The sequence below is a fragment of the Panthera onca genome, chromosome F2, assembly GCF_046562875.1.
Source record: "Panthera onca isolate mPanOnc1 chromosome F2, mPanOnc1 haplotype 2, whole genome shotgun sequence".
NCBI lineage: Eukaryota > Metazoa > Chordata > Mammalia > Carnivora > Felidae > Panthera > Panthera onca.
Genome location: NC_138356.1, coordinates 74,396,631 through 74,421,689, shown reverse-complemented (window position 1 = coordinate 74,421,689; position 25,059 = coordinate 74,396,631). Strand labels below are relative to the sequence as shown.

At 43.6% G+C, this 25,059-nt stretch overlaps 2 protein-coding genes across 17 annotated transcripts in view; both read right to left on the bottom strand.

Moving 5' to 3' along the window:
* TG (thyroglobulin) overlaps positions 1-674 on the bottom strand; it is a 254,995-nt gene extending 254,321 nt beyond the window's left edge. For both annotated transcript variants that reach the window (XM_078441635.2, XM_078441636.2), the window contains exon 1: positions 318-674. In XM_078441635.2, the coding sequence (XP_078297761.2) occupies positions 318-441 (124 nt within the window). In that variant the 5' untranslated portion in view covers positions 442-674. The remainder of the gene's footprint in view (positions 1-317) is intronic.
* An 8,856-nt stretch (positions 675-9,530) lies between these two features.
* PHF20L1 (PHD finger protein 20 like 1) overlaps positions 9,531-25,059 on the bottom strand; it is an 89,259-nt gene continuing 73,730 nt past the window's right edge. For 8 of the 15 annotated variants that reach the window (XM_078441599.2, XM_060611359.3, XM_078441609.2 and 5 more), the window contains 3 exons: positions 16,813-17,179; positions 15,351-15,549; positions 9,531-13,751 (listed from right to left, as the gene is read on the bottom strand). In XM_078441599.2, coding sequence (XP_078297725.1) covers positions 13,609-13,751; positions 15,351-15,549; positions 16,813-17,179 — 709 coding nt within the window. In that variant the 3' untranslated portion in view covers positions 9,531-13,608. The remainder of the gene's footprint in view (positions 13,752-15,350; positions 15,550-16,812; positions 17,180-25,059) is intronic. The other 7 variants (XM_078441603.2, XM_078441604.2, XM_078441605.2 and 4 more) reach the window with 2 other exon arrangements.

Here is a 25,059-nt window from a genome sequence, read left to right as displayed (position 1 = left end):
AACGAGATCACAAATGTTCCCAGGCGCAGGGGCAGAGCCTGGCGGGCGTCGGGGCTGTGACCCCAGAGCTCCCTCCAGACCCTCTGCTCCGTGGCCTTGAACCCGCAACTCACCAAAGATGTTGGCCGACACCAAGCAGGCTGAGCCCAGCAGACTGAGGACCCACGGGGCCAGGACCATTTCTGTGGGCCCGTCCGGGGACGAAGGCGAACAAGCCACTGCCCGCCCTAGGCTCTGGCCAGGGAGCCTTTATAGAGCCCCTCTGGCACCGCCACCCCCACCCCCACGGGCACTCAGGGAAGCTGTGTTTTCTCTACCCGTCACAAGGGGTTCCTCCACCTGCGTCTGCTCGCTCCGAGGACACTCGTGTGGCCAGTGGGGGACGGGAATCTCGTTGAGGCTCTGTGAAGCAGAACCTAGTGGGGTGACTTTGAACTTCATCTTTGCAGGTGAAGAAAGTTCTATGGTTTTGTGGGCCACGGGCTCAGGACTCCCGGGAACAAAGCATTTCCTCTATCTCTCCCTTCTTTCCTCTCCTTCTTCCTTCCTTTCTCCCTCCTTTCTTCTTTGCTCCCTCCCTCCCTTTCCTCCCTTCCTTCCTCCCTTCCTCCCTCCCTCCATTTCCTTCCTTCCTCCCTCCCTCCCTTTCCTCCCTTCCTTCCTCCATCTCTTTCCTTCCCTCCCTCCCTTCTTCCTTTCCTTCCTTCCCCTCCTTTTCCTCTCTTCCTTCCTCCCTTTCCTCCCTTCCTTTCTTCCTCCCTCCATCCTTTCTTCTTCCCTCCCTCCCTCTCTTCTTCCTGTCTTTCTTTCCTTCCTTCCTTTCCTTCCTTCCTACCTCCCTTTCCTCCCTCCCTTACCTCCCTCCCTCTCTTTCCTCCCTTCCTTCCTCCCTCTCTTTCCTTTCCTCCCTCCCTTCCTCCCTCCCTTTCCTCCCTCCCTCCCTTTCCTCCCTCCCTTTCCTCCCTTCCTCCCTCTCTTTCCTTTCCTCCCTCCCTTCCTTCCTCCCTCCCTTTCCTCCCTCCTTTCCTTCCTTCCTTCCTCCCGCCCTCCCTACCTTTCCTCCCTTCCTTCCTTTCTCCCTCCCTCCCTTTCCTCCCTCCCTCCGTTTCCTTCCTTCCTCCCTCCGTTTCCTTCCTTCCTCCCTCCCTCCCTTTCCTCCCTTCCTTCCTCCATCTCTTTCCTTCCCTCCCTCCCTTCTTCCTTTCCTTCCTTCCCCTTCCTTTCATCCCTTCCTTCCTTCCTCCCTCCCTTTCCTCCCTTCCTTCCTTCCTCCCTCCATCCTTTCTTCTTCCCTCCCTCCCTCTCTTCTTCCTATCTTTCTTTCCTTCCTTCCTTTCCTTCCTTCCTTCCTCCCTCCCTCCCTTCCTCCCTCCCTCCCTTTCCTCCCTCCTTTCCTTCCTTCCTTCCTCCCGCCCTCCCTATCTTTCCTCCCTTCCTTCCTTTCTCCCTCCCTCCCTCCCTTTCCTCCCTTCCTTCCTTCCTTCCTTCCTTCTTTCCTCCCTCCCTCCCTTTCCTTCCTTCCTTCCTCCATCTCTTTCCTTCCCTCCCTCCCTTCTTCCTTTCCTTCCTTCCCCTTCCTTTCATCCCTTCCTTCCTTCCTCCCTCCCTTTCCTCCCTTCCTTCCTTCCTCCCTCCATCCTTTCTTCTTCCCTCCCTCCCTCTCTTCTTCCTATCTTTCTTTCCTTCCTTCCTTTCCTTCCTTCCTTCCTCCCTCCCTCCCTTTCCTCCCTCCTTTCCTTCCTTCCTTCCTCCCGCCCTCCCTACCTTTCTTCCCTTCCTTCCTCCCTTCCTTCCTTTCTCCCTCCCTCCCTTTCCTCCCTTCCTTCCTTCCTTCCTTCCTCCCTCCCTCCCTTTCCTTCCTTCCTTCCTTCCTCCCTCCCTCCCTCCCTCGCTTTCCTCCCTTCCTTCCTTCCACCAATATAATTTAGAGCCCCACAGCAACAGACACTATTCCAGGCAATGAGACTGTGGCAGAGAACAGGCAAAACGATTAGTATAGAAGGTAAGAACGTTAGGAAGGGAAGCCAAGCACACAGACACAGGTTCCTATTCATCCGTGGTCTCCCTTCCCCTCTGTCCGAGGACCTCAGAATCTCCAACCTAAAGGGAGCAGGCACTGTGTCTCCCACAGAGAGACTGTAAATGTAAAGCTGTGTATTTTCTCTTAGCAAAGCCAGCCTCCTTCCTTTCCTCCTTTCCCTGAGCGACCATGGAAAACTCACATCATCCTCTCGAGCCCCTGCCTCCTCCTCTAGAAAAAAGAAATACAAGGAGAATACTAATGTGTACCTACTCGATAGGGTTGCTGTAAGGCGATGAGTATGTGCACAAGAGAAGCTGGCAATTAAGATCACTGATTTTCTCATCTTGCAAATGACGTGGTGCCAGAGGGTGACAGGCGCCCAGGATACCCTGCAGGGGCAGGGGCTGGTGACAGGTAGGGGCAGGGGTAGCGGATGGGAAGGCAAGGCCCCGCTGAGGATGTGGGACCCGGGTGGAGAGGGAGGGGGAGCGAGAGCCTGGAGGGATGGCATCCCGGGGTGGGGGGAGGGCAGGAGATCAGGCTGGGAGGTAGAGGAGGCTCCCCACCCAGGAGGGAAATGAAGGGTCCTAGCCGCAGAAGTGGATTGCGCTACCCAACAGAGGTGCCATGAATCTTACAAGAGTTCACATGTGCGAAGTGCTTAACACAGCCCCTGCATGTAACTGCCCAGGGTTGGTTACCAGCATCATTATTATGTTCCTGATACAAAGCACAGAAAGTAAAACTCTACACTTATTTTAGCTGGGGGGGAGGGACCAAAACTGGGTAAGGAATCCTGCTCTGCACAGCCCCGGTCTCAGCACCAGCCTCGCCCCACCACCGGCCCCAGCCCCAGCCCCAGCCCAGCCAAAATGGGTGGCTAAGCTTCAGGTCCACTCCGCCCGGATGCTCCACAGCCATTTCAAATTCAACACACCCCACAACAACAAGCTGCTCAACACTTCCTCCAGCGCTGCACCTCACTGTGCTCTTTCCATCTCTCTAACGCCAAACCTGAGTGTTACCCTAACCTCTCCGTTCACACGGCAGCCAGCCGCCTCCACGTCCTCCCAGCAAACCCTCATTCCCCCCGCCTTGGGCCTGACCCTTCCTCACAGCACCTTGGGCTACGGGCTCTGGACTCGCAGGGCCTCCCACCCTGGCCCCTCACCAGGCTGCTTCTCCAGCTGCAGGGGTGGGGGGGGGAGGGACAGTCACTACTGCGCAGGTGTTCCGGAGGTCAAGACCACGGGCCGCTCCTGAAAACCGTCCAGCCATGGGAGGGCTGGGGAGGCTAACGGATAATGAGACTCAGATTTGAGGCAAAGAGGATCTGAGCGGGTAGGTGTGTTGGCATTTACGGGAGAAGGAGGCAGGAGCGGAAGAATCCCCCCTCCCCCGCCAGGCCCCCCGTCCTACACCCCTCACTGTGGGGAGCCAGCAACACCTCTTGGCGACACAGCGGCGCCTCCTCATCTGCAGGGATCCCTCCCACGCCCTCCTGCAGAGGTCCCCCGACTCTCGAAGGAGGACGGTCCCTTCCGGACGCGCGGCGGACCTGCCCGCCAGAACCGAACCCCGGGAGTGAAGGGCGGGTGAGGGGCCACCGCGAGGCATGACCTGCTCCGAGCCCCGGAGCCCAGCGCCTGCTGAGTCACTGCCGCTGGCCCGGCCGCCGCCGTCCCCGCTCGGCTGGCTCTGGAGCCCTGCGACGCGGGGGGCCGCAGGGGTGCGCACGGGGAGCGCAGGAGAGGTGCTCGGCTCCAGCGGGCAGCAGAGCGTGGAGCTGGGGCCGGCGCCGGGCTTCGGCTTCTCACCGTGACTCAGCGGCCCCCGCCGCGAGCGGGGCGACACGCGGGGACACGCAGGCCTCCTCCGCGGTGACGCCCGCCGGGTTCCTCTCCGACCCGCTCCCGGCTCAAGCCCACGACGCTCAGACTGGCCCGAGGGTCGAACCCAGAACCCTGCCTCCGCTCCTTCCTGCCCCGATACTGGGGTGCTTACCGAAGACTGGGGGGGGGGGGGGCGAGTAACTGGAATAAAGAGGAGGAAATAGTTTCAAAAGGCGCGTGCGCGCGCCAGCTGGACGCCGAGCCCTGACTTTAGGGCCCACCTGCTTGCACCCACCCCCCTCCGTCCACATTTTTCTGAAGCTCCAGTTTCCAGCTTCTCTCTCATCTGGGGCCAAAGACCCCACGGCCAAAGGACCTCCTGATGGGGAAAGAAACCTCGACTGCGGCAGTGAGGACGGGCCCAGACCACCCAGACCGGTTGGAGCTCCACCCCCAACTTGAGCCTGCGCAGAAGGGCCCTGGAGTGACCCCGGAGTGACCTGTGGTTCGCGTCGTCTCACTGTAATGTCAAAATCGCCACCGAGGAGGAGCACGCGGTCGTTAACGTAACACAATGTACGTGTAGGCTTGGGTTTTGAAGGCGCACCCGCGACCTTGTGCCCGCCCCTGTTTACGATGACAAGGCTGCCCTACTATCTACATCATCATCCTGGGGGGGCCTGGCTGGCTCAGTGGGAAGAAGCATAGGCTCTTGATCTCGGGGTTGTGGGTTCGGCCCCTCGCTCGCTGTGGAGATCATGTAAGAAATAAAATCTTGGGGGCGCCTGGGTGGCGCAGTCGGTTAAGCGTCCGACTTCAGCCAGGTCACGATCTCGTGGTCCGTGAGTTCGAGCCCCGCGTCAGGCTCTGGGCTGATGGCTCGGAGCCTGGAGCCTGTTTCCGATTCTGTGTCTCCCTCTCTCTCTCTCTGCCCCTCCCCCGTTCATGCTCTCTCTCTGTCTCAAAAATAAATAAAACGTTAAAAAAAAATTAATCTCCATTTCTTAAAAAAAAAAAAAGATTGTTTTCAATCCCCCAATGCTCCTGTGCTGATTTCATCGAAGCATACTTTTTTAATGACTCTATTTCCTCCGTGATTTCCTGGGCAAGTCTGACTCCTAGAGACAGAGTATTTCAAGGATGAATGAACTTTAAATTGCCTGTGGGTCTGTAAGAATTTCACTGAATACTTTTCTTTTTCAAACTACAGAGATGCCATATTGTAATTATCTTCTCGCATTCTTTTCTCTTTAACTTTTTCAAATTTAGAATAGATTTTAGATTTACAGAAATACTGAGTACAGAGAGTCCCCATATACCCTCCTTCACACCCAGTTTCTTCTCTTAGTAATATCTTACATTACTGTGGTGCATTTGTTACACTTATTGAACCAATATTTAGACATTGTTAACTAAGTCCATAGTTTGCATTAAGTTTCATTCTTTGTGTCTTAACTTTTTATTTTGAAATAATTTTTTAATCTATCCAGGAGTTGAAATAATGGTAGAGGTCCCTCTTTGATTTCACTGAATGTTAACATCTTACACAGTCGTATTGCGATTACCAAACAATCATCATCTGTCATCAATAAAATACTATCAACTACAGACATCAATGAATTTCACCAGTTTTCCCATGAATATCCTTTTTAATTCTAGGATCCAATCCAGAATCTTACATTCCATTCACCTATAAAATCTTCTTAGCCTCCTCTTTAGAAAATATTAAGGAATATACAAAAATTCTAGGACTATTAAGTGAGTTTAACAATCTCACAAGATATATAAAAAACAATTTTATTTATATTCTAGTAAACATATGAAAATGAAATTTTAAAAAAATATTCCATTTACAATACCAAGAATACTTAGAAATACATTCAACAAAAAGCACAAAATCTAAACACTGAAAACTACAACATATTACTGAGAAAACTGTAACAGATATCCTGAATCAATGGAGAAATATACCATACTCTTGGATCATAAGACTCAATAGTGTTAAAATGGTAATTGATCTGTAGATTGAGTGCAATTCCTGTCAAAATCCCAGCATGTTCTTAACAGTTGACGATCTGATCCTAGAATTTTTATGAAGATGCAAAACATGGGATTGGCAAAAACATTCGAGAAGAAACATAGTTAGGGGAACCTGGGGGGATCCGTTGGTTGAGCATTCGACTCTTGATTTCTGCTCAGGTCATGATCTCACAGTTCGTGAAATGAAACCCCACGTTGGGCTCTGTGCTGACAGCTTGGGATTCTCTCTCTCTCTCTCTCTCTCCACCCCTCCCCCTGAATAAACAGGCATAAAAGAAAGAAGAAAGAACATACTTAGGGAGGAATTACACTGATTCCAAACCTTCCTATGAAGCTGCAGGAATCAAGACAGTGTGGTATTTGCTTAAGGATAGACGTGTAGAGCAACGGGAAGAGAATCCAGGGTACAGATAGATCTGTGTGTTCAAGGTCAATTGATTTTGGATAAAGGCGCGTAGGCAATTCAAAGGGAAAATAATACTCTCAGCAAATGGTGTCGGAACAGTTGGATACTTACACGCAAATTAAACCGAGATGCCACTGCTCACCTGTCAGCATGGCTAAAATCCAGAACACTGGCAACACCAAATGCTGGCGAGGAGGGAGAGTAACAGACTCTCACCCATTCAACCGCCCGTCGTATTTCAGTAGGTCTATTCCTGGATTCTCTATCCTGTGCCATCGGTCTAGACTTCCATCTCGTGGCCGCCTCTTCGCTGACTTGATGACTATGGCTTTGTAATAAGCCCCCCCCCAATCAGGAATTGTCCTTTGTTCTTCTTTTTCAAAACGGGTTAGGCTATTCTAGGACCTTTGCAATTCTGTTTGAATTCTAGAATCAGCTTGCTCAGTTCTGTTTCTGAAAGTCTGTGGGGATTTTGCTCCGAATTGCATCAGTTCTGGGAAAACTGACATATGACAATGTTGCCTCTTCCAGTCTATGATCTTGGCATATTTGTCTATTTGCTGATCTCATCTTTATTCTAGGCATTGTTTTGTAGTTTTCTGTGTACAGGTTCTGCATACATATGTGTTCAGATTTACCCCTAAGCATTCATATCTTTGATGCCACTGAAAATGGTATTTTTTTTAAAATTTTTTTAACGTTTTATTTATTTTTGAGACAGAGAGAGACAGAGCACGAATGGGGGAGGGGCAGAGAGAGAGGGAGACACAGAATTGGAAACAGGCTCCAGGCTCTGAGCCATCAGCCCAGAGCCCGACGCGGGGCTCGAACTCACAGACCGTGAGATCGTGACCTGAGCTGAAGTCGGACGCTTAACCGACTGAGCCACCCAGGCGCCCCTGAAAATGGTATTTAAAAAAATTTCAATTTCTGATAGTTTGCTGCTAATGTGTAGAAATGTTAGTCCTAGTAGCATTTTGGTAGAGTCCTTAGATTTTTTTTTTTCATGTGCAGGTCACTTCAAAATGTTTCTTTCTTCCTTTCCCAGTAGTACGCCTTTTATTTTTCTTCCTTTATTGCTCAGTGACTTATTGCACTAGCAGGACTTCTGGAGCAACACTGGATACAAGTGGTGGCAGTGGACATTCTGGCCTTCCTCCTCATCTTAGGGAAGAAAGTATTCACTTATCAAGATGACATTAAAGGTAAGTTTCTCAGTGGATGCCTTTTATCGGAATGCAAAGTCCTTTTCCTTTTCCTTTTCCAAGTTTTCAATCATGAATAAATGCCGATATTTAGGAAACGCTTTTGCTTAGCTTATTGAGATGAACAGATTTTTATTTTGACGGTATATTACATTGATTTTCTAATATTAAACCAAATTTGTATTCCAATGGAATACTCAACTTGATCTTGATAGATCATCCTTACTTTGGGTCACAGGCTTCATATTGCTAATATTTTGTTGAAGACTTTTGTGTCTATTCAAGAAGACCACGTATTGGTCTGATTTCCTCCCCTTGTTGGCGTCTTTTCCTGGTCTGGCACGAGGTCAAAGTTGGTCTCCAAAAGTGAGTGCTCCTTTCGTCTCTATTTTCTGTCCATGTTTGTGCAAAATTGAGATTTCCTCCTTACTTGTTTCATAGAATTCACATTCAGACCTGGAGTTTCGAGGAAACGTTTTTATTAACAAATTCAATTTGTTTAATTTCATTTTGAGTCACTTTTGGTAGCCTGTGTCTTTTGAGGAACTTTTCCATTTCACATAAGCTGTCAAATTTGGCATTTGACAGTTTTGCATAATATCCCTTTTTAAAAATTGTTGGACACGTAGTAACATTCCCTCTTCCATTCTAATTTTTGATCAGTCTCCATAGGAGTTAACCAATTTCATTGGTTTACTCAAAGAATCATTTTGGTTTACACTGTTTCACTATTGTTTGCACATTTCGTAGGTCATTGATTTCAGCATATTTCCTTTTCTATTTCAGTTTTGTTTCTCTAGTTTTCAAATCTTAGATGGGTGATTTTGTCCTACATTCTATTTCTAATGTGTAAAATTGAGGTACAATTGACAAATATTAGTTTCAGGTGTACATGATTTGATATTTGTAGATATTGTGAAACGATCACAAAAGGTCTCGTTAAAATCCGTGTTACCTTTTTAATATAAACATTTCAAACTACACATTTCCCTCTGATATTGCTTGAGCTGCAACTCACAAATGTTAGCGTGTCGTTTTACTTTTCATTCCGTTAAAAATATCTTCTAATTTTGCCTGTAATTTTTCTCTTTGACTCATGGTGATTTACAAGTATGTTGATAATTTCCAAACATTTGGGAGCGGGGGGGGGGGGGTGGTTTCCAGAGATCCAAAATTGATTTCCGGTTTAATTCCATTGTTGTCAGTGAACATATTATGATTTCAATTATTTTAAATGTATTGAGGCCTGTTTTATAGCCTAGTATACTGCCTATCCTTCTGAGTATTCCATATGCACTTGAAAAGGAAATTTCTATTCTCATGTTGCTGGGTCAAACGTTCTGTGTCAATTACATCAAATTGACTGTTCACATTTGTTCGTGTCCTATGTCCTGATTTGCTACTTGTTCTATCAATCAGTGTTAAAGGAGGGTTGAAATCTTGAACTATAATTGTAGATTTTTTCCATTTTCTATTCAGCAGTATTAGTGTCCTATATTAGTCCTATAAATACATTTCTGTTGTAATATACTTGTGTGTGTGTGTGTGTGTGTGTGTGTGTGTGTGTGTGTGGACAAAAGAATGATAGAGACCTGTAAGTATAAAGGAAGATACATTCTATCGGGAAAGGCAAAAAAGAGAATATACAAACATGTAGAAGTTCCCAATGTCAAGGAAGAGCTTGTTTTGAAAATAGATGTTGGTCTACAGAACAATTGATTTATTACGTTTAAAAATAACATGTTGATTTCAATACGCCAATATTTACAAATTGGAAATCACACCCTCTGCAACTGTTTACATTTATAATGAACAGTTTTAAATGGCAGAATCAAAGCTCCATTGCCCATAGCAGTGCCCTCAGCTGTGCAGATCTTGGCTTTTTCCTCCCCACTCCCCCACTTCTCGCTTCTTCACTCCAACTTCCTTGGCCGATCACTTAAATACAGTAAGTACACTTGAGTCTGGTCTTCAGATCCATTTTTAGGGGTACCCCAAGACAGAAGTACCGGGAGTGGATGGTAATTTTTCACAATTCCTATGCAGAGGTCAAAAAACATCCACAGACCATTTTTTTTAACGTACATATTCTATTTTCCCCAAACCCCTCCACCTACAAATCTAATTATTTTTCCTTTCTTTTGCCTCTTTGCACTCTCTGGTACCACCCATCTCTTTGAAAAAAATAGGTTTGTTATGTTTCTATTAGCCTGTAGACTAGGAGTTTATTGATTCTATATCCAGCCACATAACCTGATGGCTGGAACACGGATGACACTGAAATGTGACTACACTTAATTTGCAACCCCATCATTTAATAAGAGCTTCTAGGTACCTTATTTGCTTCATTTAACTCTCAAAACAGTCGTTAGGCATTATCCACATTTTATAGATAAGGAAAGCCAAGCTCAGAGAGATCGCTGCTGCTAAACTGCCCGAGTGAAAACTCGAGTGGCAGATTGCAAAGCTCATGCCTGCCCTACGACTGCCAGGTCACTGCTCACTGACACCGCCCCTCCACGGCAGGCACAACGCAGGGGGCTCCAGGTCGGAGGCCTCGGATACGGAAGAGAAATCGAAGCTTGAATAACTGTCGGGGTTCGTAGAAACACAACAATGGAGAACCTTCCAGAAGAGGGAAATGTTAAGAAGGAAGCAAGCACAGTCTACAAGTGAGGCTGAATTGAAATGAACTCGAGATGCAGATCACACAGAACGGATTTGGTTTGAAATGGTCACCAGTGGCTTCAGAGAAGGAAACTGAAACCCACCTCCGCTAGGAAGAGACCATGGGCTCGAAGAACACGGGGTTTGCATCTCGGACCTGCCACGGAAGCCTTACCCGGGACAGGTGTCTAAGTGTCTGTACGCTTCAGCTTCCCTGTCCCGAGAACCTTCTTGTTTGCCCCCCCGAGGACACAAGCCTGAAATCGGGTTCTGCAGGTAACGTAAAACACCGGCTTCCTGAGAGAAGCAGGCACTCGGGAAGTCTTAATCCTCTGGCCTGGCAGTGACCGTTTTCCTGAATTACAATGAAGACCAGGTTAGCATCTCAGGGGCCAGAAGTAACCCCTCCATCGCAAGATGTGCTGAAGAACTAGGGGGACGGCAAAGAAATCAGCACAGGCGGGGATGGGACGGATACGGGGTTTCAAAAGGGGGTTCTCTCCACGTCATGTCGCAGCCGAGAGTGAAGCTGGAGAAGGTCCAGCTCACTGGAGGGGAACTGGGGTGCTTCGTTTCAAACGTGTAGAGCATGCACGTGGAGAGGAATCAAGTCAGTGAAAACACAGAGTATCAGGTAAAAGGGCTTTACCTGCAATGAGGAGAGGAACCTAGCTCCTTTAAGGAAGTAAGTCAGAAGGACCGCACACAAGTACGAGGAAGCAGATTCCCCTGGCCACTACCACGCTAAGGATCCCTCCCGCCAGTGCTCCTTCTCTTCTGTCGGGGCAGCAAGGACAAAGTTATCTTTTCAAGAAACACCCTCTCTAGTTTACTGCTTCTACTTAAATACATAGATTTTTTTTAATCCACTCATCTGAAACCTCTCACAATGGACTGACTTCTCAAAAACGAATTCATATTCTTAAACAAGGAAAGGCTCAGCCAACTCGTTGCTAAGACGTCAACCGATTGCTGATATACTCTATATTGAAAGAATATGTGCATGAAAGTGACCTGCCATAGATTTTCTTTAAAAATCTAAATTAAAAAATTCAGACTTTCAATTCATACACACAGAAGCAGAGCCAAAACTGAGTAATCTAGGTATTAACGGGAAGCCTCCCGTTTGCTGGCTTCTAACAAGTAAAGGGATCCGATTACAATGTTCTCCAAGAACAAATGCACGTCGATTTAACTGTGGCCCCTTCCCAGGGACTGAGAAGACGGGTATCACTAGGCACAAAGGGTTTCTGTGTACGTGACAAGAACCTAGGCAACTCCACTATCCATAGGTTAAGGATGCTATTCGCTCCACTCTGGAGGGGAAAAGAAAAAGACACAAGTTCAATATCCGGAATTTAACCACAACAGAGAGAAGATTAGAGCCATTCTTTTTTTTTTTTTTTTTTTTTTTTTTTTTTTTTTTTAACACGAATGAAAGACATAGTTATCAATCTTGAAATACAGGCATTAGCAAGTTTACTCCACACATGGAATACAGGCACTATTATTATTTTTTTTACTTTAATATGCAAATTTAAGCAAGTATCCCAATCACCTCTACGAAAGCTTTTCATTTCCCAGTAAGACCTCTGACAAAGTGAATGCAGAACGAGTGAAATACACAGGACCTTATGTTATGTCTGTTGGTCTTTGGCACATTTATCAAGTTGGAAAATGTCAGAAGGCAATAAAAATTTCGAATGACTGTTTTGCACATTCTTTTAATCGTCTTTACATCAAAATATAAGGCCACAAAAAGGCAAGCTGAAATTTCAGGATATGTGGAATAGTTTTAATAAAGAGTTTTACATACAGTACCTTACATATAGAACAGTGTGTTTGCAAATTTAAATAATATCTGAATGTACAGTGGCATGTATTCTTATCAAAGATAAATTCAAGTTTACTGTGTATCAGTTCTACAATGCATTTACACAGATCGCTAGAACTGATAAACAGAATGAGGCATAAAATATTCAAGTGTTATATCATCAAATAGCCTCCTCTTAACAGTCTTTTTCCCCCTTTTTAAAAAAGTTTCAAAACCTGTACATACATTTTTAATTTTTAAAAACAGTCTGTTAAAAGGTAACATTTCATGTTAACCACCAACTCTTATAGTCTATAGTAATAAAACTAGATATGTGTAGATATAAATATGTGTAGACTATGTACATATGTACGTTGAGTGTTTGTTTCAAACAAGCACACGCGGACGCACACCTGCGCACAAAGCATGGTGGCATACGACTCACAAGGGCACTGGCAGACAGGAGGGCCCGGGCCCGAACTCCAGCAAGAGCTAACTCAGCAACTTATAGTTGCCTTTGGTTTCAGAAATTTGTCCATTTGTGACCAAAGCTAAACATTTTGAGTGCGCGTGTATTTTTTAAAAATAAAATTCATCTTCAGAAATGAAGCGTTTCCAGTATTCCACTACCAGCAGTTAAAAAAATCCACAGCCACAAATTGTTTTGACATTTTTGTCACTCCTCATCCCAGCTGAGGTTATTTACAATTTTTATCTGAAGGCAAACACCAAGCATACTCAGGATCAAGCTGTACGCCGATGCCTGAATACCGCATTCAACTCTACAGAGTACGTGTGTCCCGTGTAGGATATCGGGTGTCTGACGGGCTGACGGCCTATGTAAGACGTTGGGAGTAGAACTCCCAGGGTATTTAACGTTCTCTCCCCAGCAGCGTCATCGTCATTTGGCACGCTGACCCTTCTGTGAGCCATTCTGTTTACAATGAGCTTACTGCCTGCAAAATAAATTCCAATTATTTGGCGTTTGTTTTTAAATATGTAATCATAATGAAGCAAGAATTCCACAACTGTTTTCCTGGGAAGTGAGGCTTCCACTGTCAGTTTTCTGATTAAGGACATTCATCACCTAACAAACAGCTCATGATCCTATAGAAGTTTAAATACTCTAAACTGCGGTGCAGCCGGACGAACCGTGGAGAAGACAGTTCGTCTAAGCAACCTTACAGAACTCTCCGGAATTTCCATTTCCTCTACAATTGTGCTGTAGGCCAAATTCTGCTTCGTAACATGGACCTCTCTACTAAAAATTACATAAACACACCATACTTCTTTCTACAGGTATCTCGAGCTTCGTGTAAGCAACTATTCAAAACTCCTGCCAACTCGATTTCCTTGGCATAAGTTATATTCCACGTCATTGATCCCTGGCATAGATCACATTATCGTTTGTAGCTTGCTCATAAGCTTTTTTTTTAACATCAGCTTCCTTGATAAAGCTGTTCTTCATTTTCCTTTCCAAGGTGCCATCCTATTGATGTCACAAATCAGTAAATGACCAAACAACACTAAGCTTTTTATAACTATCCACGTAGCAGTCATGTGGATAATAAAAACGATCGCCTGAAGAGACCCACGTTCTTTTCATTCGGCTTTCACTGCTGTCATACGGAGCAAAGAGTCGCTATCTGCTGTACTTTGCCCATGTCGACTAGGAGCTGTTTGATGTGGCGCTTAAGTTGGGGCAGTCTCGCAAGAGGATCCGGTGGCTCCAACTCCCCTGTGAAATCCAGCCAGCTTTCCAGAACTAAGAGACAGAACAGAACAAGCAGATTGAAACGGCAACTGGGAGAAGTCACAAAATGGTGTAACTGGGAGGCTGGGGGAGGATGGAGACAGAGATGACGTCCCCTTCTCTGGAAGGGCCAACAGACTCACGCCTGTCTAAGGGTATAGCATCCGTTACACCTATCCCACGAGAGTTCTAGTCCTTCTTGGTGACTTTGTTATTATTTTAGATAATTCTTTCCTTTATAGGTGTAAACTAATTTCATTTTGAACATCTCCTTCTACTCTCTTCTGGAACAGGAAGTAACAGTTCCCTGTGCCTGCTGAAGCTTTCTATTATTTTAGATTTAAATCCTCTCTACTCCATTTTCAATGAAATTTAGCTACTCTCACCATTGTTTTTCTTAAATCAGGAAGTTCTTAACAAAGGAAAGGAAGTGGCAATTTCTCAGTGTCCCTTTCAGTCCCACTATTTTATCATTACTTTTAAAAATATGCAAGCACGTTAGAAGTCTAGGCAGAATACAATTAGTTATTCTACACTTTTTATTAATAATAAGGGACAGTGTCAAATTGCACATTTTTTTTCCCTTCAGAAATCTACTCAAAACATTACAGTAACAAAAAGCTAGCTTAAACCCAATGGAAGATGCTTTTGAAATGGTTTCCATTTTCTCTTTTCTCAGGGAAAAACAAAGCAGAAGGAGTTCTAATTTAGTGTGGGGTGAAATTTAAAAATGGGAATATAATCTATGTATGACGTTAGGAAAAAAAACCAAAACACTGGATTAGGAATTAGGTGATCTTACCCTATTTTCTCAACTTTCCTGTCTATACCCTCAGGCTCCTGTGTGATAAAAAACAAAACTATAAAAGAAAACCATTTGAAAATGTGTCTGCACACTTAAGGTTTACCTATCCAGCTTGCAGGAGTTTCCTGTTGTTAATTTTACTGACCTACTGACCAAAGTGATAGCAAAGATACAGTGTTTTCCCTCATATTTTAAATATGCTTAAGGTCCGTAAACTAACTTCCAAAAAAAAAAAAAAAATCACAGTTCAATGAAACTAATAAATATTCCATATGTGCTTTATACTGCACCCAGCAAATGGGCAGTATTTAATAAATATCCAACTTTAGCTTTTATTTATTTTTATTTTTTAAATTTTAAAATTTTTTTTTTAATTTTTTAAATTTACATCCAACTTAGCATATAGCGCAACACTGATTTCAGGAGATTCCTTAATGCCCCTTCCCCATTCAGCCCACCCCCCTCCCACAACCCCTCCCGTAACCCTCTGCTTGTTCTCCATATTTAAGAGTCTCTTATGTTTTTTTGTCCCCCTCCCTGTTTTTATCTTATTTTTGCTTCCCTTCCCATATGTTCATCTATTCTGTGTCTTAAAGTCCAATAAATACCCAACTTAAAAAAAAAAACCAAGATAATATCCAGTCATACTGTCTTCAGCCTAAAAGACCCCGAACGCCATCTGTGTTAAATGAGATGTAAATGAGCAAGACACTCCATCGGGACAGACAGGATCTACAGTTCCCACCCGGTAATTCACATAACACTTCACATAATGTCTCTGTAACAACAACGAACACTTTACATACTAGAGTCACTGTATTTTAGTTCTTTCTTAAAATTACCATCGACTTCTTTTTCTATTAGGTCCATCCTGCTGGCAACTTCTTTCTGGACATTCTCTATGTGAGTAAGGAGATTGAGCTGCCACTGAAGATGTGCGTGTCCTGAGTCGTCAGTGCTCTTTCTATCATTATAAATAAATACCGTATTCCTTTCAGCCGGATTCTTCTCCAAAGAACCATTGGAAAAAAAACAAAATGGGGCGAAATATAATGTCATAACGGGAAAGACAGCATGAAACACCTCATTACCACAATGATCAGTGAAATCCAACCTGACTCACAGAACAGTCTTAGAGGAAGTGCTAGCATATAATTACATTTTATCTGCTGGTCCTTAGAAGAGCAAAAATGCCTTCCATGTCTCTCCACGATGCCTCGCACAGGGCCACACAGGGTGGAAGTCACTCAATAAAACATGCTAAAGAAATGAAGTCGCTAATTATACTCTGTAACTAAAAAGCCCAGCTAATTCTAGACTGACCCCTTCTTCGATTAATCCAAACTAAGGACATAAGTGGAGCGAAGGCAGAAAGCAATGACGGAAAAATCATGAAAACTGGCAAAGGCCAGTTTAAAGTCAAATTAACTGTAGGCTGTAATTAACTGCTGCAATTAAATCAATGAGGCAAGAAAAAGTTAAGAATCTTTTAAAAACTTAAAAAAAGTGTAAACTGCTTAACACATACACAGAAAATCTGAACTGAGACTCACCAGAAAGAATTCATTTCATAAAAGGGATATGAATTTCACAAAATAATTTGCCACAAATATCAGGAAATGTAAGCTTCCCAAATTTATTTACCGTGATTTCTTGATGAAATAGGCCAGAAAAATAAAGGATTATTTTAGTGGCATTACTAGCTGAAAATCAATGAAAAATGAGGAAACGGCATCACTAAGACAATCCCTGTGACTAGGAAAGAAGTTTACAAATATTCAGTGTACAAAGAGCTATAAAAACCCACTGTATCGCCTAATGGAATTGATACGCAGACACAAATGAAATGTGCTATAGTTTTAAAAAGGTTAGAGCACCATCTTTTATCTGAAACACACAAAAAGAGGCAGAAAAATTATATTAACATATACACACCCGCACGCATGCACGCATTCTCGCACACAGACAACTTCATTTGGAAAAAACTGTGGCTCATGGTTTTCGGAGGCATCTAAGCGCATTTATAAAACTGAGACTTGGGTTAGGGCAAAAGTTGACTGCATCTACAATTCTGAACTAGGGGATAATTAAATGTTCAAATGGCCAGTGTTTTCTTATAGAGAAGCAAAAGATGTTTTCACCCTGACCAGGCACCCGTGAACTTGGAAATATAAGCATAATTTTACTGGGAATTCAGTTGTTTGATTTTAGAAAATTTTCCTACGTTCTATCCTATCTTCCAAGCCAAAACAAATGAGATAGTTCTACCTTGTCAGGCATCCCATCTTCTTTCACTGAATACTGTGAACGGTTTTTATCTTTCCTGCGGAATTCTTGTTCTTCTTCAAAACTACTAACATCGTCGTCGTCTGAGCTCCCGGGGTCTGCGAGAGATTTGCAGTCTTGACCAAAATTTTGTGGCTTTTGGTAGCTGTGCTCACTTGTTATGTAAGTTCCTTCCATTTTTAGGGGCACACGAGGTGGTTCTTTGTGGTTCTGAACGTGGTATTTCTTCTCCTCAACACTCCCTGTGTCTTGTGCTGTCATTTTTTTCTCTACCCCCGCAATTCCTTGATCTTGGTCTTTTCGCTTTCCAGAACAAGCCCAGAGATGGAGGTCGGGATGATGTTTATTCCTTACAACAAAGTTGGAGAAAAGAGCAGTTCAGGAAAAAACAAGTTTCAGAATGTAAGATGACACAGGTAACCCTTCTTGTCCGTGCCTGTTTCACACCAAGTGTGCGCGCTCGGGCAGACCGACCCCACTTCCCCACTGAAAACCTAGACTCCCACCCGGGGACCCCGGTTAGGAAGAGGGCAGGGACTCTAGACAAAAGCAGACGTACGCTTTAGGTTAACCTGCCCCAGAACTTAAGCCAAAGTTGGAATTCTCACGATTTTACAGAAATAATACTGAGGTAGAAGAAAAGCATTGGTGAATGTAATTCTGTGGACAGTTCACAGCAATACTTGATATACGTGCACTTCTTTTTCTGACTTTTCACTGGATTTTTCTAAATTGTATGGCGTGAAAAACTTTTATGTGAGTCCATTTTAACAGCTTCATCCAATCAAAAAGTGATACTTGCTCCTGATAAAACATTCAGGCAATAAATGTGTACAAAGGAAAAACCTCCCTGCGTGGCAATCATAAAAAACTGAGGCATAACCTTTCAGACATTTTCTATACACATAAAATTATATTTTACCTATTTATTTTTTTAACTACAGGTCTGACAAAGAATTTCTACTTTTGGTTTAATTACTCTTTTTAAAGGGGTAAGCGTACACTTTCTCTTCTTACACACATGGGGCTCTCAATTTGCCTTCTTCGCATATGACACATGTGGGCAGCTTGCCACATCAGGACACAGACGTTTCCCTTAACTCTAGCAGCTGAACGGTATCAGTGTGCCACAGTCTGGGCTCACCAGCCAATCCCCCACCTACCGACGTGCGTGCGTGTGATCGCTGCGCACAAGTGGGGCTTTCAGTCAGATATGGAGCGGCTGGATAATGGGTACACGTTTTAAATTGGGAAGTAACTGCCCAAGTGGCCCCCAAAGAGGTTGTACTAATTACCTCCTCACCGACAGTCTACAATGACGTCCTTTTATCTACCCCATCCTCACTAAACATGTGAGCGTGTGATACTGCACGGCTAATTCATCATTAAAATCCTTCACTGAGTACAACAGGAATTCTTTCATCAGAGGTGGTAAGAAAGGAGGATATTCCAGAGGCATAAACCTTTCAGAAGGCTCAATAATGTTGGTGAATTATTTCCAGATTAGATAAATACCCAGGGGTCAAATTAGTCTTCTTCTAATACCCAAGTATTATTTCTGAAATGATAAATTTTAACTTTTGAACCCTTAATAATTTAGTAACAGAAAACACTAAAATTCTTACCCAGTAAGAGACATAGCAGAAAGCTGGTTTTATAGTCTAACGGTCCAATGGGTCGAATCCTACTGTGCCACTGAGGATCCTAGACAAGTTACATAACCTCTGTCTTTGACTACCCACCTATCAAATGAGGTAGGATCTATTTTTCAGGCTTATTTTAAGGATGAAATAAAATCTCGTAGGAAAGCACCGATTTCTGGCATGAAGTAGACTTTATTTTCAGACTTTCAATAAATCGCTAATGACAACAATTTCTATCATTAGAAACATTAACATAGAGAGAGGCCACAGACATGAGGCCAAATTGGTCCAGTTTAAATCCTTATCGAAAGAATGAATGCACTGAAATTCAAATTCCTATCAAGGACAACCAGGCTTTCATCTTTTAAGTTTACCTTTTTTTTTTTTTTTTAAGTAATCCCTACACCCAACATGGGGCTCGAACTCACAACCCTGAGATCAAGAGTCGCATGCTCTTCGGGGGAACCTGGGTGGCTCAGTCGTTGAGCGTACAACTCTTGGTTTCAGCTCAGGTCACGATCTCACAGTTCGTGGGTTGGAGTCCCGCATCTGGCTCCGTGCTAACAGCGTGGAGCCTGCTTGGGATTCTCTCTCCCTTTCTTGCTCTCTCTCTCTCTGCCCCTTCCCCGGCTTGTGTGCACCTGCAAATACACTGAACAAAGGAGAGTCAAGATGGTGGAAAAGTAGAAGAATTGGAATTTCTCTCATCCCTCAAACACAGCAGTATTGAGGTCAGAACACTTGGAACTCCAGGAACCCAGGCTGCAGAGTGACGGAAACATCTTCCCGGGTGTCGGGAGACAGCCTGGCAGGACAGAGGTGGGTGTTCGAAAACTGGGAGAGATAAAACGTGTGGCGTAGGCATGGAGAAAAGGGAGCCCCTTTGATGGAGAAACAAAAGGAAGAGAAAGAGAGGCCGTGGAAGAGTGGGATTGTGTTTGGCCAAGAGAAAAACCTCTCTGGACCACAGACAGAATGAAAACTACAGCCTCAGGAATGAAGATCAGAGTTTTCAGGGTTGCACGACATGGTCCGGACCCGAGCCCGCCGTGTGCGTGCCCCTAGAGGGAAAAGGAGCTGGCCCTGGGGTTCTGCAATGATCTGGGGGCACACTGGGAGAGAGCAGTCCCCTCCCTTGAGTACTGTGGGAAGAGGGTATACAGGGTCAGGACAAAAGATCCCGCAGGCGCCAGCCAGAGGCCCACTGTCGACTAGGGGAGTGGTGCTATGGTTCTGGAGAACCAGGCCACATAGAGCGGGATCCTTTAAGACATCAGGATTTTAATCCCAGCCAAGCGCCTGGGAGGCACGGGAGACTGTGGAGCAGGACAAACCGGCTACCTGTGCCTGCGCAGCACTGACAGGACAGCCTGAACAGTGTGGTTTGCGACACCCCGTAGAGGGAGGATAGACTGGGGTGTTGCGATTTTTCTCCCCATCACCAACAAGGTGGAGTTTCAGGAAACAGGACGCGGCCCTGCAGTGGAGGGGGGACCTCACCCCTCTGTGCCCGGTAACTGCGTATCTACGAGAGACTGACACTGATCAAACCAGACGGACCCTCCTCCAGACCAGCACAGCCACCAGTCCCAGGCAGCGACACCCAACTGTCCTGCAGTTTTGCATTTTCTGATTTGATTTTTGGTCAATTCTTATTTTGAATGTGTGTGTGTGTGTGTGCGTGTGTGTGTGTGTGTGTGTGTGTGTGTGTGTGTGTGTGTGTGTGTGTGTATGGTTTTTTTTTTTTTTTTCTTTATGTTTCTTTCTCTGTTCGGGTTGTCTGTTTAATCAGGCATTTTACTCTATCCTTTTTACACCTTTCTGTAACTCCTTCTTTATTTTCCTCTCTCTCTCTCTCTGGATTAAGCCTTGTAGTTTCTTTGATTCTCTGCCTGGTCTTTTTTTTCCACCTCTGTCATCTCTCTCTTTGTATGGGATAAGGCTTCTCCCAGCCCCTCCTCCACCTTTTTCCATTTTTTTCCAGGGTTACTTCAAGAAACAAATCAAAGCACAGCTGGTGGAAGGTCCAAACCACCACTACGAGTAGGGAAATAACGCAACCAGAGTCACAACAACAGGGAGCATGCAAGACATTCCAAAAACACCTCCTGAAGGGCCAGGCCCTGGACAGTGTATGACCCCTTTTTAATATAGCAGTGCTCGCAGGTATAGGACACATGACAAGCTATTAAAACACATAAAAGAAAACTAGCCAAAATGACAAAACAGAAGAATTCTCCTCAAAAGAAATTCCAGGAAGAAATGACAACCAGAGAACTGCTCAAAACAGATATAAAAAAGGTATCTGAACATGGATTTAGAACAACAGTCATTAAGACTAATAGCTGGGCTTGCAAAAAGCATAGAAGACAGCAGAGAATCTCTAGCTGTGGAGATCAAGGACCTAAGAAAGACTCACAACGAATTAAGAAATGCTATAAATGAGATGCAAAATAAACTAGATGCAGTGACAAAAGGATGGAAGAAGCAGAGGGCAGAACAGAAGATAAAAATATGGAAAATGATGAAACTGAGAGAAGGAGGGACAGGAAATGACTAGACCACAAGGGGAGAATTAGAGACCTGAGTGATTCAACGAAACATAATAGACCTCACAATAAGGTTTATCTGAACAAGCTATAGCTGAGAACTTCCCTAATCTGGGGAAGGAAGCAGACATCCAAGTCCAGGAGGCACAGAGAACTGCCTTCAAAATCAACAAAAACATGTCAACACCATGACATATCATAGTGAAACCGCCAAAATGCAAAGACAAAAATTCTGCAAGTGGCTAGGGACAAACGGGACTTAATCTATAAGGGCAGACACATAAGGGTAGTAGCAGACCGGTCCATGGAGACGTGGCAGGCCAGAAGGGAGTGGCAGGAAATATTCAATGTGCTGAATAGGACAAATATGCAGCCAAAAATCCTTTATCCAGCAAGGCTGTCATTGAGGATAGGAGAGATAAAGGCTTTCCCAAACAAAAACTGAAGGAGTTCATCACCACTAAACCAGCACTGCAGGAGATCCTACAGGGGAACTCTGTGACTGGAAAGCAGCAAAGACTACAAAGGACCACAGACATCACAAGCACAAAACCTACAGATAACACGACACTAAATCCGTATCTTTCAATAGTCACTCTGAAAGTAAATGGACTAAATGCCCCAATCAGAAGACCTAGGGTATCAGAATAGATACAAAAACCAAGATCCATCTATATGCTGTCTACAAGAGACCCATTTTAGACCTGAGGACGCAGGCAGATTGAAAGTGAGGGGATGGAGAACCACCTATCATGCTACTGGAAGTCAAAAGAAAGCTGGAGTAGCCATACTTATATCAGACAAATTAGATTTTAAACCAAAGACTAACAGGAGATGAAGAAGGACATTATATCATAATTAGGGGGTCTATCCATCAAGACCCAACAATTATAAACAATTGTAAATAAATATATGAAGCACTCAAATATATAAAACAATTAATTACAAACAACAGCAAACTTATTGATAATAATACTGTAATTGTAAGAGACTTTAATACTCCATTTATAACAATGGACAGATCATAGAGACAGAAAATCAATAAGGAAACAACGGCCTTGAACGATATACTGGACCAGATTGTCTTAACAGATACATTTAGAACTTTTCATCCAAAAGCAGCAGAATACACATTCTTCTCGAGTGCACATGAAACATGTTCTAAAACAGATCACGTAACAGCCTAGGTCACAAAACAGCCCTCAACAAATATAAAAGGATTGAGATCATACCATGCATATTATCAAATCACAACGCAACGAAACTTGCAATCAACCACAAGAAAAATGCATGGAGATTAAAGAACATCCTACTAAAGAATGAATGGGTCAACTGGAAAATTGAAAAAAAATTTAAAAATATATGGAAGCAAATGAAAATGAAAACATGACAGTCCAAACCCTTTGGGATGCAGCAAAGGCAGTCCTAGGAGGAAAATAGATTGCAAACCAGGCCTATCTCAAAAAGCAAGAAAGATCCCAACTGCAGAACCTAACCTCACACCTAAAGGAACTAGAAACAGAGCAGCAAAGAAAGCCCAAAGCCAGCAGAAGAAGAGAAATAATAAAGATAAGAACAGAAATAAACAAAATAGAATCCAAAAAAAATAGAACAGATCCATGAATCTAAGAGCTCGTTTTTTGAAAGAATAAACAAAATCGATAAACCCCTAGCCAGACTTCTAAGAAGAGAGAGAACCCGAATAGATAGAATCACGAATGAAAAGAGGAGAGATCACAACGAACACCACAAGAATACAAACAATTATGAGAGAATACTATGAAAAATTGTATGCCCACAAACTGGACAATCTGGAAGACATGGACAAATTCCTAGATACCCACACACTACCAAAACTCAAATGGGAAGAAATAGGAAATTTGAACAGACCCCATAAGCAGCGAAGAAATTGAAACGGTTATCAAAAATCTCCCAATGAATAAGAGCCCTGGCCCAAATGGCTTCCAAGGGGAATTCTACCAGACATTTAAAGCAGAGTTCATACCTATTCTTCTCAAGCTGTTCCAGAAAAATAGACATGGAAGGAAAGCTCCCAGACTCATTCTATGAAGCCAACATTACCTTGATTCCCAAACCAGACAAAAATCCCAGTAAAAAGGAGAATTACAGGCCAATATCCCTGATGAACATGGATGCAAAAATTCTCAATAAGATACTAGTAAATCAAATTCAACAGTATATTAAAAGAATTATTCACCATGATCAAGTGGGGTTCATTCTTGATCTGCAGGGCCGACTTAATATTCACAAATCAATGTGATACATCCCATTAATAGAAGGATAAGAATCATATGATCCTGTCAATAGATGCAGAAAAAGCATTTGACCAAATACAGCATCCTGTCTTAATAAAAACCCTCAAGAAAGTTGAGACAGAAGGAACATACCTTAACATCATAAAAGACATATACGAAAGGCCCACAGCTAATATCATCCTCAATGGGGAAAAACTGAGAGCTTTCCCCCTGAGATCAGGAACACGACACGGATTTCCACTCTCACCACAGTGTTGAAGTCCTAGCCTCAGCAATCAGATAACAAAATGAAATAAAGGCATCGAAATTGGCAAAGAAGAAGTCAAACTTTCACTTTTCACAGACAACATGATACTCTACATGGAAAACCCAAAACTCCACCAAAAATCTGCTAGAACTGATACATGAATTCAGCAAAGTTGCAGGATATTAAGTCAATGTATAGAAATCAGCTGCATTTCTATACACAATAAAGCAACAGAAAGAGGTATCAAGGAATCAATCCCACTTACAATTGTACCAAGAACCATAAAATACCTAAGAATAAACCTAACCAAAGAGGTAAAAGATCTGTATGCTGAAAACAATAGAAAGCTTATGAAAGAAACTGAAGAAGACAAAGGAAATGGAAAAACATTCCATGCTCAGGGATTGGAAGAATAAATATTGTAAAAATGTCAATACTACCCAAAGCAATCTACACATTCAGTGCCATCCCTATCAAAATAACACCAGAATTCTTCACAGAGCTAGAACAAACAGTCCTAAAATTTGCATGGAACCAGCAAAGATCCCGAATAGCCCAAGTAATATTGAAAAAGAAAACCAAAGCTGGAGGCATCACAATCCCGGACGTTAGCCTCTACTACAAGGCTGTAATCATCAAGACAGTATGGTATTGGCACAAATACCATACACCATAGACCCATGGTAGACCCATAAATCAGTGGAACAGAGAACCCAGAAATGGACCCACACATGTATGGCCAACTAACCTTCGACAAAGCAGGAAACAGTATCCAATGGAATAAAGACGGTCTCTTTAGCAAATGGTGCTGGGAGAACTGGACAGCAACATGCAGAAGAATGAATCTGGACCACTTTCTTACACCATACACAAAAATAAACTCAAAATGTATAAAAGACCTAAATGTAAGACAGGAAACCATCAAAACCCTAGAGGAGAAAACAAGCAACAACCTCTTTAACCTCAGCCACAGCAACTTCTTACTTGACACATCTCTGAAGGCAAGAGAAATAAAAGCAAAAATGAACTATTGGGACCTGATCAAGATAAAAATCTTCTGCACAGCAAAGGAAACAATCAACAAAACTAAAAGGCAACTGACAGAATGGGAGAAGATATTCACAAATGACATATCAAAAATCTATAAAGAACTTACCAAACTCAACACCCGAAAAACAATCCAGTGAAGAAATGGACAGAAGACATAAATAATCACTTTTCCAAGGAACACATCCACATGGCCAACAGACACATGAAAAGAGGCTCAACATCACTTATCATCAGGAAAATACAAATCAAAACCACACTGAGATACTACCTCACACCGGTCAGAGTGGCTAAAATTAACAACTCAGGAAACAACAGATGCTGGCGAGGATGTGGAGAAAGGGGAATCCTTGTGCACTGTTACTGGAAAACAGTATGGAGGTTTCTCAAAAAGTTAAACATAGAACTATCCTACAACCCAGCAATTGCACTAGTAGGTATTCATCCAAAAGATACAAAAATGCTGA